Source organism: Biomphalaria glabrata, chromosome 7 (genome assembly GCF_947242115.1).
Source record: "Biomphalaria glabrata chromosome 7, xgBioGlab47.1, whole genome shotgun sequence".
NCBI classification, from domain to species: Eukaryota; Metazoa; Mollusca; class Gastropoda; family Planorbidae; genus Biomphalaria; species Biomphalaria glabrata.
In genome coordinates this window covers 28,292,988-28,306,786 of record NC_074717.1, presented here as the reverse complement: position 1 = coordinate 28,306,786, position 13,799 = coordinate 28,292,988, and the positions used below count along the sequence as shown (strand labels likewise).

Genomic DNA, 13,799 nt, shown 5'->3' with positions numbered 1-13,799 from the left:
AATATGTTTTGTTACTCTAGTTGTGAATATGTTTTGTTACTCTAGTTTTAAATATGTTTTGTTACTCTAGCTGTAAATGTGTTTTGTTACTCTAGTTGTGAATATGTTTTGTTACTGTAGTTGTAAATGAATATGATTACTCTAGTTGTAAATGTGTTTTGTTACTCTGGAAGTAAAGGTGAAACGAAATGACATTCACAAAACTCTCTGATTGTTTCTGTTGTGTTTTTAAACTCTAACTTTCTCACATTTTGTTTGTTCTGACTCTCTGTTTCTTTTTGTTCTCTCCCTCTTGCATACTATTTCAAGCTTCCTACGAATACTAATTAATAATTCAAATCAGTTTCCATTGAGACTACGCTTAAGCTTCACCAAAATCACCTCTGATGAATAGTGAAATTGGAACAGATATGTTTAGTAAATATTTTTTTTTGTCTTTTTCTTCTTTGGAACTCAATTGCCTCCGAGTGAAACCCCATCAGAAACGGAACGCAAACAAGGGGGCATTAGATGAAAATATGTAGGCCTATTAAAATTAGTCGAAAAAATACTCTATCTACTAGATAGCGCCATCTATTCTAATTTTGTAACAATGAATATGATAATTATGAACTATTATCTTTGTTTTTAATGATTGTTTTTCTTACTTTGCCATCAGCTCTGGTTGGATCCCAAGAGTCCAGAGATGAGCAAGGACAAAGTGACCAAAAATGGGATAAAATCCAATTTTGATTTTGTGAGATCGATGACATTGAAACGTTCAAGTACCATTCCAAACCAAGGTCACGCACCCGACTCGTCGGGCACGGTGCGGGGGGAGCCCCCTCCACATCCGGGTTTCCTCGTCAGAATGACGCCACCTTCTTTCCCCAAGCAGCATTCCGATGTTACGTGTAATTTGGCGCCATCGCTCATTCTCGACAGGCCGGAAACACAGTCTTGCTCCGAGCAAGGGCGGCGAACGCACATGCCCTCGGTTGGGGCGCCCAGGGCGAGTCCGGAGGAGAGCTATGATCTCGGTGAAGTGCGCAACTCTGCAGACGTGTTCTCAGAGCCTGACATTCACATGACGAACTCCTCGTGCCACGCCTACCCGCCATTCTCTGACGGGAAACGTCACAGCTTTGGGTCTTTGGGGTCAGAAGTCATGCGACATGAGACTATACCCTCTGACCTCTTGCCCAACAACGTGAAGCCGGCCTCGGACCCAAGTTTTGACCAATCGCCAGCTATTTTACGAAATGTGAACTCCATATTGTCAGCGGCAGGTTGGGGCGGCGGTGTGCAACAACCAAATATTGACCATCCGATCGGCGCCTCGAATGGTCGAACTTCCGGCACCGATTCCAGTAGATCCTCTCAGAACAGCTTGGCGCACCCTAGCAACCTCGACTCCAAGGAGTCTCACGCGGAGACCTCAACCAAATTCCTTATCCCACCCTGCATTTTTAATGTCCCCAAAACAAGGAGCGAATCGGCGCTGAGCAAATTGACCACGCCTAACGCCCTTGACCCCAGAGTGAACTCCTCCCACAGCAACCTCGTTCCACCCTCGGATTTAATCTCATCCCACCCCCGCAGGGACTCTGCGTGGACAGCTGAAGTTCTATCCATAGAAATCCAGGTGGATTACGTCATGGACCCCGCAGAGCTATGGGGAAGTGGAGTCATCCAAAAAATGCCAACTAAGGTAAGTTGTCTGTTCGGTGTAGACTACTATGGTGTGAAATCTCTTTTCAGCTTTTTCTCTTTTTTTACAAAGCTTATATCAACTCACTCTGTCTGTATGGCCAAAAGTTTGTACACGTTATTTCTCCCACACCCAATCTCGGATCAAGCTGAAATTTTTTATAACTATTTCTTTTACCAGCCAACACAAGAATCAATTAAAAAAAACAACAAACAAACAAATTGGTTAATTAACTAATGGCAATTAATTATTTTGTTGGTATCTTGAATAAGGGAAAGAAATTGTACTTGACTAAGGCTGCGGTATAAGCTGAATTAGTGCCCTTTTTAGGTTGCCGCTTTAAATAAAGTTTAAAACAAACAAAAGATAACTATACAATCTTCTATTTTCATAAATATCTCACTAGCAGAGTGGTTAGAATGTCGGCTTGATAGGCTGATTACTGTAAAATTCACGCAGATATCCCTTTGTCATTTTTCCAACTGGTCCAGATAAGTGATAGGATCATAGCGTACTGAGAAAGCTAAAAGCATGAAATAACGCTAAACAAAACAATTGGTAAAATTTTTTCTTATCTCACAAATCTTTTGTTTGTGTGTCTAGATCTATTACAAACTTAATTACATGACTCATCCAAACTAAACTTCGTATAAGCTTTTTTTTAATTATTAAGTATTTTTTAAAATGTTTTTTTCTTGTTTTTAAAGTAATATCATTTACGCTTGTTCTGATTTTCTCAAAAAAGATTTTTACATTAATCGCCAACTATGTGGAAGGGTTCCTGTTCCCTATAATGACATACGCTAGAACAATTATTGTGTTTTAGGATCTACATAGTGATTGATGTTAAAACTCTTGTGTCTGAAATAGAATTATAGTGAGAAGATATAAGCGATATTCCACTTGTGCCAGACTCACAGGTGCGCTTTAAAGACTACTCTATTTATGTCACGTTGACAGTGTTCTATTCAAGGTGTCCATCCCATGACTTTTATATTCAACGATCCTCACCCCCCCTTCCTGTAATAACGTTCTCATAGCTATTTCGTCCTTTTATTTGAAACTGTATTCCCAGTGCAAGTTTGCCGAGTGTCTTTAGTTGAGAATCTCTGAGTCGTTAGGTGTCTCCAGGTGGCACAAACTTTCAATGAGTTTTTCCTTTTAAGTTTTTCTCATTGTTTATCTTGTAAGGCATCTGAAGTTATTTGCTTCATTCATTAGTTTAACAGCACTAAGAAAACAGACTTTTAGAACGGTTTAAATTACGTCCTGCTGACCATGTTGATGCGGGGCTATCTGACAATAGCCCACAGTTCCTAAAGAACGCAGAATGTTGGTCCAATTACACTCGACGATATATATATATATTTTTTGCGGTGACTCGGCCCGTGACTCCGCCTTGACCTATGTCTCAGAGATGTATTTGGCTCCTAGGTCAAATACAAGATTAAGTGTCACTGATTTACACATATCTTCATCCCACAAACATTCATCACAGACTTGACAAAAACAACAACAACACGTTCCTGTCCAGATAAATATGGAAAAAAGAAAAAAAAATTATTGGTCATTGCTCTGGTTGCACTGTGTCTTCGTTAGCTGTGAAATATTTCATTACCTGCCTCATAACTTATCTGAAAGGTACCGGACTCACTTATTTCTACGCTTAGAAATCTTTCTCTTTCTGTTAAAGAATATACGTCCATAGAATGTTGAGCAGGAAACTTAGAGACAGAGAGAGAGTGTTTGTGTGTGTGTTTATGCGTGCGTGCGTGTGTGTGTTTGCTTGTGTGTGTATGCTTGTGTGTGTATGCTTGTGTGTGAATGCTTGTGTGTGTGTCGACTGATGTAATACATGTACTCTGCCTTAGATACATTTTTTTAGAAGGATAGATTGCATGTGCACTGTGGGGAAGGGAGAGAGATAGAGAGTGCAGTCTACATCACGAGAACCTCTAGATTTGAAGGAGCTGAAAGATACTTCCAAACCTTTTAACATCTTGGGATTGAATTTGTCTATTTCTACACTGATATTGAAATCCTGTAGATATGTAATAAACCCAGAATTGATCTCATACACATATTTCCAATATGGATTGTTTCTGTCACCTCGGCAATGTGTATCAGTGCGCTCTGAATCCATGAAATATAGTTCGTCCATCGTGGTTCAATGATGACCATTTTTGTCATCCAGGGGCATGAATGCTTTGCAATGGGGTTTTGTGCCTCATGTGGCTGATGACACCTTTGTGAGCCCGGAATGTTCGGCTGCACACTGGGCAAGTTATTCCAGCTGGATCTAGTGTCATTGGCCTTGCTTTTTTTTCTCTGACGCTTTTCTTCTGCCAGCGCTGTTCTCTTGCCCTCTGCAATTTTTGCGGCAGTTTTGACAGCGCGACGCCAAGATGTTCTATCATGTGCGTCACTGAAGCGTTTTCTTTGTCCCCCCTTGTGAGCGCTTCTTTTTGCCTTATTGACCATAAAAAGAGTCGTTGAGGGATGCGGGAGTATTCCTTTCTGCAGACGTGGCCTGCCCATCGCATCTGAGACTGCATCAGGTTTTTTGTGGATGTCCAGACCCGCTTTTGGAAGAACTTCAGTATCTGGTATTTTTTCTTGCCATTTAACATTCAGCGAACGCTAAGATTAAAAAAATTACCTAGCTATGGACAAAGCAGAGTTTGAAAAACGCCCACTTGAATTAAGAGATTACATTATTATGAGACTTTTGTATATTCAAAGACATTTAAAATAGAAATATGTTAAGAAAACTCCCAGCGTCCTGTAAGTAAATCTAATGTAGTAATAAACATTGGCTAATCAGTATAGTGGATCTATTTTGGGCTGGAGAAGTGCTTGCTAGGTAACACAGCATTGAAGTTTGACTTGGGCAGGTGAGATCTCGGTGGCATAAGTGAATAGGGAGAGAGTGAGCAGATAATGCTATTAGTGAGTAAAAAGTAAATGCAGATAAGAAAGACAGAGAGCGAGAGAGAGAGACAGAGAGAGACAGAGAGAGACAAAAGAGCGATAAAAGAACGAATTAAGAGGTAAGAAAAACGCAAGGAGTAGAGAGATATTCAGAGAGAAAGAGTGAGAAAGCGATAAATAGGATGAGGTTAAGAAAGTGAACAAGAGAAAGGGGGGGCGGAGGAAAGAGAGATAGAAAGAAAAAACAAAAGAAAAAGAGATAATCTAAGGAAGAGTACCTAGGAGAGACAGACGGTGAGATAAGACGACATGTACGTTGGTATTAAAAGACGACAACATTAAAAGGGAGAGAGAAAGAAAGAGAGAGTTAGAGAGAGAGGGAAGGAGAGCGCGAGAGAGTTAGAGACACAGAAAGAGAGAGTGAGAGAGAGAGAGTGAGAATGATTAGAACGTAAGGAATGGGAATGAAAAACTTGATAAGAAAATAGACATCAATATCCTCAATGAGTTCAAGTTTAATCAAAGAATGCATTTGATTATATGAAACTGTAAATTGTAAACTTGGGCAGCCGTGAGATAACTAAATCCTGTTCCCACAACGTAAGACACGGAACATCTGGAAACTTAAATCAGGTCAGGCTAAAACAAATATCGGCCTTGATTATTTCTGCACCTCTTAAATCGTTACCTGGATACTATATCAGATCAGAGCAGAGGTGAAGATTTAGAAGATAAAGAGATGGCTTTGCTAAATCAACAATATCTTAGTCCCCCCCCCCCACCGGCTCCACATGTTTATTTTCATTAGTTGCTTCTCAGATCCTATGGAAATCATGTATTATATCTACCACCGATGTGCCACGTAGATTTACTCTCAATGAGTCTGGAGGAGATATTGACTAAATCAGAGCTCTTCGGTGGCAAGAGCCTCAAAGTTGGCACCACGTTTTCGGCTCGTTTGAACGAAAGAAATAAAAAGGAGAATATTTCTAATACCAATACAAAGACTAGATCTACTTGTTCTTTAAATCTGAGGAGATCCTTCAGCAATACAAAGACTAGATCTACTTGTTCTTTAAATCTGAGGAGATCCTTCAGCAATACAAAGACTAGATCTACTTGTTCTTTAAATCTGAGGAGATCCTTCAGCAATACAAATTCTCTTAGTCCAGAACTCCCACAGGATGGAAGAGGGGTGATAGCTGGCTGGGCTTGAAATGTCTGACTGTCTTTTGTCACAATGTTATAAACAATATAACATCACACAAGATTGCTGATTGTTTGATTGTGAAGACATGACAATGACTAAAACGTAATTAACTGTCCTAACATTTGAAGAAATGAATAATGCTGTCTTCTCGACTTGAGATAATGGCAAATTATATTTATAGTTGTAAACTTTCATAAGACTGGCCTTATCAAGTTTCTAATCGCCATTTCTCTCTCTCTCTTTGTAGTCCTTATACAAAGTTTATACGAACTTGCTCTGTCTGTCTGTCTGTCTGTCTGCTCCACATTTAGTAAACGTTGTTTCTCTCACTTCACATTCTGGGATCAAGATAAAACTTTGCACTCAATGATTTTTTGCTCTTAACAAAACATGAATCAATAAAAACAAGGTTACAAAGACAGTTTGTGTGCAAACACAAACTCAAAATCGGCCCCCGAAGTGGTCCACCCAGAGTTTTCACCAGGATTCTAACACGGGACTTTGGTTCCAAGTGCTATACCCCTCAGCCACAGCATCTCCATATTTTCATTTAGCGTACACTTATATTTTTTTAAATAATAATTATAAACCTTATCCATACATTCAAAATCAATAACATGTTGCATCATCGTTACATGTCATAAAGAGAAACTAAAATAAGATTGATTCTTGTAACAAAATTATATGAATTTGCAACACAAAAAAACAACAAATAATTCTTGACCTACTTTAAGCTAGAATTGTGCACAAGTGACTCAAGACTTACCCTCCAAATAAAAATTAATATATTCATAGTCATTTGTCATACAAACTAGACATAGATCTAGCTAGATCTACACCTAGATTTGGATCTAAATCTAGATGCAAGATCTAAGTCTAGATCTTGAAATAGATATAAGTCAAGATCTATAGTTAGATCTAAGTCTATATCTAGATCTAAGTCAATCTAAGTCTATATCCAAGTCTAGATCTATATCTAAAACTAAATATAGAATCTTGACATAGAATCTACTATATCTAGACCAGGGGCGGACTGGCTATATGGGCATTCGGGCTAATACATGTCTAAGTCCACCTAAAGGGCCTCACGAATGCAACTACAGAAAGTATTAAATTGTTAGAGATTTTATAGTATTCTGTTGTAAAAGGGGGCCTATGAGCGTCGTGTTTAATAAAAAAATAAAAAATTTTTTAACAGACTCTTGCAGTGTAATGCTAAATTAATCGATCACATTTTCCGAAATAATGTAATAGCCATCATCCGTAGTAGGCTTCGTCCTTGAAGGGCCTCTACATACTTAGCCATTACAAAGCAACATAAGTCCTAGATTTCATATAAAGATATAGAGTTCATATAAAGATATAGAGTTCAATGTATGCATGCGTATAGTTATAATGATTTTTAGGTCAGCTAAAATTAGAATTGGATGCCCGTTATATGATATTCAAGTTTTGGGCCGAATGGTATAGAAATGCCCTGGCCGATTTTGACACCCAGTCCGCCCCTGATCTAGACTAGAACTCGTATGAATTTACACGTTTAATCTTAAAATGACTAGACATAGGCCAATGTAATGATCATGAATAGTAGGCCTTTTGTTACCGGGTAATGGTGTACTATGCTGTTCATATCCGATTCATTTCTTAATGTAATACTTTTGTTTACATAATAAATAAATATGCACCCCTAAGCTGTCAGAAGATAAGTTATTGCCTTAATAATTAACATTTTGTTCCAATACAGTTATAATATATATATATATATATATATATATATATATATATATATATATATATATATATATATATATATATATATATATATATTGTCACGGAAACTATGACCATATGGTAACGGTTTTGAATTGTTCGCCAACGTAGCTCGAAACAGTGGGAGGAGCAAGTTGTTGATCACGTGATTACAAGCTGGGACCCGGCGAACATGCAAATTAGCTTCAGTCGGTTGTAAATATTCATAGAGATAGGATCTAACTTGTATGTAGTTAAGAATATATATATTTTATTCATATCAAGACTCAGATGTATTATTGAATAGATCAGTTATTCAAGTACATTTAAGCATTGTAACTATTTTGTGTATAGTGTTTTCAAGTTATTAATTAAAGTAATTGTTTTTGAACGAAGAGAAGTTTCTCCATTGAATTTAGATCGTACTTAGATCATATTTGTCAAGTTGTAACTCCTAGAACTAGATGATCCTCTTATCAATTGGCAACATTCTATATGATCGTATCATCAACATAGATCTGTCTACTTCTATACGATCATCTTATTGAAAGATCATTTCAAGATCCTCGGCAACACAGTCATTGATAGTGCAATATAGTTCAAGTCTGATCGTGACATCTGGCATCATTGGTGACACGTGACAGTAGCACTATTAGTGATTGTGACATATATATATATATATATATATGTATATATATATATATATATATATATATATATATATATATATATATGTATATATATATATATATATATATATATATATATATATATGTATATATATATATATATATATATATATATATATATATATATGTATATATATATATATATATATCTGGGCTCTATTTAGTCTTATTTAGACTGTCAAGTGTAAGTCACAATAATGAGGATATGTCAAAAGTGCGCGCTATAAAGGTAGTTTTTTTTTTTTTAAACTTATAACTTAAACGAAGTTCGTATCAAAATTCTATTTTAAAAACAACATTTGAATCAATGAGTTAGTTAATAAATGGGAAATATATTTTAAAATGATCCATTGAAACATTTACCAATGTGACCTTAGATGCAAATTTTGTGTACTAATACGCGAATCTATGAATGAAGCTTGAGTTATTAAAGAAAAAGTCCATGACCTCCCCTGAAGTTTTTCGTAGAAAAGTGGTGTAATTTTTTGAAAAATCTGCTTGCATATATAATTTTAAAAAATTAGATGGTTCACTTTCGGAAAAGAAAAATGTAGCCCTTGCATCAGAACTTTGAATGATCTAAAATATCATAATGCCCGAGTTTCTCTTCTAGTTTCTGAGATTTAAACGGGACGGACGGACAGACGGGCCACACAAAACTAATAGCCGTGGGCCGGTAAAAATTGACAAATTATTATGTCTATTAGTGGTAATTAATTAATACATAGAAAAACAAAACACCGATTTCAGATAAGGTTTCTTAGATAAAGGGAGATAAGCTTTTGGTAAAGAATTATTGATTTCTTTATGCTCAAAGGATTTTTTTTTTTTCAAATTTTTCGCAAGTTATATAACACTATGTAGTGTGAAAGTATTTTTTTTTAAAGACAATGATTTATGTCTGGCTTAAAAAAAAAGGAAGCCACAGGTTAGAAGAAGACAACCTGATCTCAAGGTCAAACACTGTCTACCTTTCTCACCCACCTCTTTCTCTTCTTTGTATCCCCCTTCACCAGGCTCGAGCCTCCTCACTTCAAAGGTAACTCCGTGGGCAGGATGTACAACTGCATTGACTCACACTCTTCATTACACTCAAGTGCTTATTATGAAGTCTAGGTCTTGTTACTAATGATTCAAAGAATAGTCTCAGGAGGTATTGAAGGAAGAAATAGATGAACAAGAAATACAACAATATTAATCCAGTCGAGTTTCCCTGGGCTACATTATAATTTGCTTAGAAGGTCCTTTAATCACATGCATTAGTCCATTGACTGTTTTTCTCTGCTAGTAACACATACATTAAGATGTACACCGTAATTGCTTTGTTCTAAAAAGTTGGTAGTCTTCTGTTATCATAGTCAGTAATGATCAACTGACATGCATAATAGAAAAATTGAATTTGTAAATCAAGTCCATATCGGACATAAAGAACACCTCTGGGCGCCTCTGTCTCTCACAGCGTATGCTCTAATAAAAACATATTACTTCATACTACGTCAACCTTATGTATATTTTTAATTACACAACAACAGCGAGAAAAGAGCGATAAAACGCTTGGCTTCCGAACCAAGGTCCAGGGTTCGAATCCTGGTGAAGACTGGGATTTTTAATTTCGGGATCTTTAGGCACTGAGTCCACCCAGCTCTAATGGGTACCTGACATGAGTTAGGGAAAAGTAAAGGCGGTTGGTCGTTGTGCTGGTCACACGAGCCACTCGTTAACTGCAGGCCATAGAACAGATGACCTTTACATCATGTGTCCTATAGATTACAAGGTCTGAAAGGGGAACTTTACTTTAAAATTGAATTTAATCATTTTACTCGTCTAGTTTATTATCATGATACAAGTAAACAAATAAAAATATTAGGAAATGCTAATTATCTTAAGATAACTGGTAGCTTATTATAAAGTGCAACGAATTAGTTGCTAGATCTAGATTTTCTATATCAACTTGATTAATGGAAGGAATACAATCTGTGTGAGTGTCATTATCTGATTTTATAATTGCAGTGTGTGCAGATTTTTTAAAAATGGATAATTCTGATTTGATAGTTTCATTACATTCTTTGTACACATTAAAAAAAAATAAAAAAGATCCCCACCTTATTAATTAAAATTTAAAAAAAAAAAAGTGATTATCTTCTTTACTGCCAGGAGAAAAAAAGCACCACCAACTGTATTTTTTATAAGTTATTTTGAATCTAGAATGTCAGAAGTGCTTGGACCTGGCCACTAATTACAGGATACTGACTTGCCAGATTTCTCCAAGAAATCTGGTTGATAATTGTAATATTGACTGCCAAGAAGGACTCATTACTTACGTTGTATGTGATATCCTCTTGACGTTTTTAGTTGTTATACCTCCTTCCCGCTCCCTCTCCTAACGATGTGTTTGCGAAATTATTTCTGATAGATTGACTGTCTGACTAACTAATGCCACTGGGCCAAAAAAAAAGTGAATTATCATGAGCAGTCTTGAAGCGTAAATATTTTCTGAGCGCAGTTTTAATACCATTTTTTATAGCCTGTTATTTCACCTCCACCTGTTTTGTAAGACTGATGGGTTTGTTGATGCAGAGGTTTTCTTCAGCGTGTTGAGAAACATCATTCATGTTTATGTATCTTGTATAAATTTCAAATAATTATATCAGAGCACAGTTTTCTTGGTACCGTTATATGATTCGAGTGCAGTGTACCTTAAACAACAAGGGCGTCTCTGAAACCGTAGTGTACGTACGATATATTTTTTTTTAATTTTCGAGGCTCGGGAACTTACAAAACAACCGATGCACCAAACTTCTATTATCTTTTGAGATATCTAAGTCTACTAGCAGATGATCAAACTTCTATTATCTTTTGAGATATCTAAGTCTACTAGCAGACGATCAAACTTCTATTATCTTTTGAGATATCTAAGTCTACTAGCAGACGATCAAATAAAAACATTAACTGTAAAAAAAATTCGGCAAACTGGAGAAAAGAATTTGGAGAGATCCGAGGTGAGAAACTGAAGTCTTATTTAATGCCCTAAGACTTAACATATTTCTATAGTCTTTTTTCAATATCAGGGCCGGGTTATATCCCTTTGAATAAGGCCAGCACTGGAATGGTGCATGTCATGTCATCTAAATGATGAGCTGAGTCATTCTGTCATTAGTTCTGAAGATAGTGGCCTTCGGCGGAAGCTCGACGCCCTTATTAAGGTCTTGCTATGACCAACGTAGATTAAACTTTCCCTCTGCCATGTGATCAAATGTGTCACTAGCTACCAATAACAACAGACGTTAATTGTTACACTTTTATTTTGGAAATCTCTGAAATCTTACGGAAGACCTGGGTGCGTGGTAGCTGAGTGATAAAGCGTTTGGCTTCTGAACCGAGGAGTCGTGGGCTAAAATCTTGGTGAAGACTGTGATTTTTAATTTTGGGACTTTTAGGGCGCCCTTGAGTCCACCCAGCTCCTCATATATGGGGAAAAGTAAAGGTGTTTGGTCGTTGTGCTGGCCATATGATACCCTCGTTAACCGTGGGCCAAAGAAACAGGTGACCTTTACATAACCTGTCCTTTAGATCTCAAGGTCTGAAAGCATAATTTACCTTACTTTTACTTGATGGAAGAGATAGAATTCCATGGGAGCTAAAAATAAACCCTAACTTTTCAGTAACCAGAATCCATATATTTCTAGAAATATTCTTTGGTTGCAGAGTATAAAAAACTGCTAATTTGTATAATGTTTCTTGTGTTTTTTCACTATCACTGTGGATTTATTATTTATATTCATTGACACTGAGTCTTTATATTTGAAGCATCGTATTACACAAGTCAAGATTGTGATATTTTAGTTTCTAAAATGGACTTAAATAAGCTCATTAATATTTTACAGATCTCCGGCATACGCTTGTATTTTGTTTCACTAGATTCATGTCTAGAACTGCAAGTTTGTAATAGCCATGAGGGAACGGCGTCTCGGCCCTTAGAAAATATTAGTAAGCCTGTTTTGCTGAACAAAGATTCACGGTGGACAAATCTCTTTAGTTTGTCGTATAATTTTCTCGTCGCTCTTCTTCTGTAGGATAGCATGGTCTTTTTGGTCAGTCAACTATCCATAGGATGGTGTTTTTGGTAGTCAACTATCCGTAGAGTGGTCTTTTTGGTCAGTCAACTATCAGTAGAATGGTCTATTTGGTCAGTCAACTATCAGTAGAGTGATCTTTTTGGTCAGTCAACTATCCGTAGAATGGTCTATTTGGTCAGTCAACTATCAGTAGAGTGGTCTATTTGGTCAGTCAACTATCAGTAGAGTGATCTATTTGGTCAGTCAACTATCAGTAGAGTGGTCTATTTGGTTAGTCAACTATCAGTAGAGTGATCTTTTTGGTCAGTCAACTATCCGTAGAATGGTCTATTTGGTAAGTCAACTATCAGTAGAGTGGTCTATTTGGTCAGTCAACTATCCGTAGAATGGTCTATTTGGTCAGTCAACTATCCGTAGAATGTTTTTTTTGGTCAGTCAACTATCCGTAGAATGGTCTATTTGGTCAGTCAACTATCCGTAGAATGGTCTATTTGGTCAGTCAACTATCCGTAGAATGTTTTTTTTTGGTCAGTCAACTATCCGTAGAATGTTTTTTTTGGTCAGTCAACTATCCATAGAATGGTCTATTTGGTCAGTCAACTATCCGTAGAATGGTCTATTTGGTCAGTCAACTATCCGTAGAATGGTCTATTTGGTCAGTCAACTATCCGTAGAATGTTTTTTTTTGGTCAGTCAACTATCCGTAGAATGTTTTTTTTGGTCAGTCAACTATCCGTAGAATGTTTTTTTTTGGTCAGTCAACTATCCGTAGAATGTTTTTTTTTTGGTCAGTCAACTATCAGCCTTCTTTTTCCTAGCCTGAGCCCAACTATAGTCATGGATGATTTGATCAGAAACTTGTCAACACTAGAGAGGAGAATAATGAATGATAGAGCGAACATTTTTGTTTTTAATTGAATTCAGTCTTTTAAAGGAAACATCTTTAATTACTGTTGTCATAGATAGGCAAAGTCTGTGAACATTTGCATTCAGTTCATATCGACATGGCAGATAAAAGTGAAAGTGGGTTTTTTATTACTATTTATCTCAGCCAATCAAACAGTATACAAATTAAAGCCCCCTTCTTCCCTTCTTTTCTATCTCAGTCTCTCTCTCTCTATTTCTCCCTTTCTCTTTGTCACACTCACACACACACTCATGAACATACCAGCACTCTCTAAACATAAAACTAATAGTTTAATCGTCACGTGCATGTGCTGACACATTTAAAACTCAACTTTCATATTTCATCTCCAAGGAATGCCCCAATTTTTGTTTCTTTTCACGCGCGATTCACGGATTGGTTGTACGCTCTTACTTTATGTATTTTCCAATCAACTGTCTGTAGCCGAATGTAGTCAATCTGGTGTATTCCTCCGCGCACTATTTTAAGTTCAAGCTGCCAGTATACTGAACGATGTATACAGTTTTAGGCCTACATACGTGAACACAGA

The 13,799-nt window shown here is 36.7% G+C and overlaps 1 protein-coding gene across 1 annotated transcript in view; it reads left to right on the top strand.

Moving 5' to 3' along the window:
- LOC106058532 (sodium-dependent noradrenaline transporter-like) overlaps nucleotides 1-13,799 on the top strand; it is a 131,311-nt gene that overhangs the window by 32,919 nt on the left and 84,593 nt on the right. The window contains exon 2 of the mRNA XM_056035027.1: nucleotides 659-1,690. Coding sequence (XP_055891002.1) covers nucleotides 686-1,690 — 1,005 coding nt within the window. The 5' untranslated portion in view covers nucleotides 659-685. The remainder of the gene's footprint in view (nucleotides 1-658; nucleotides 1,691-13,799) is intronic.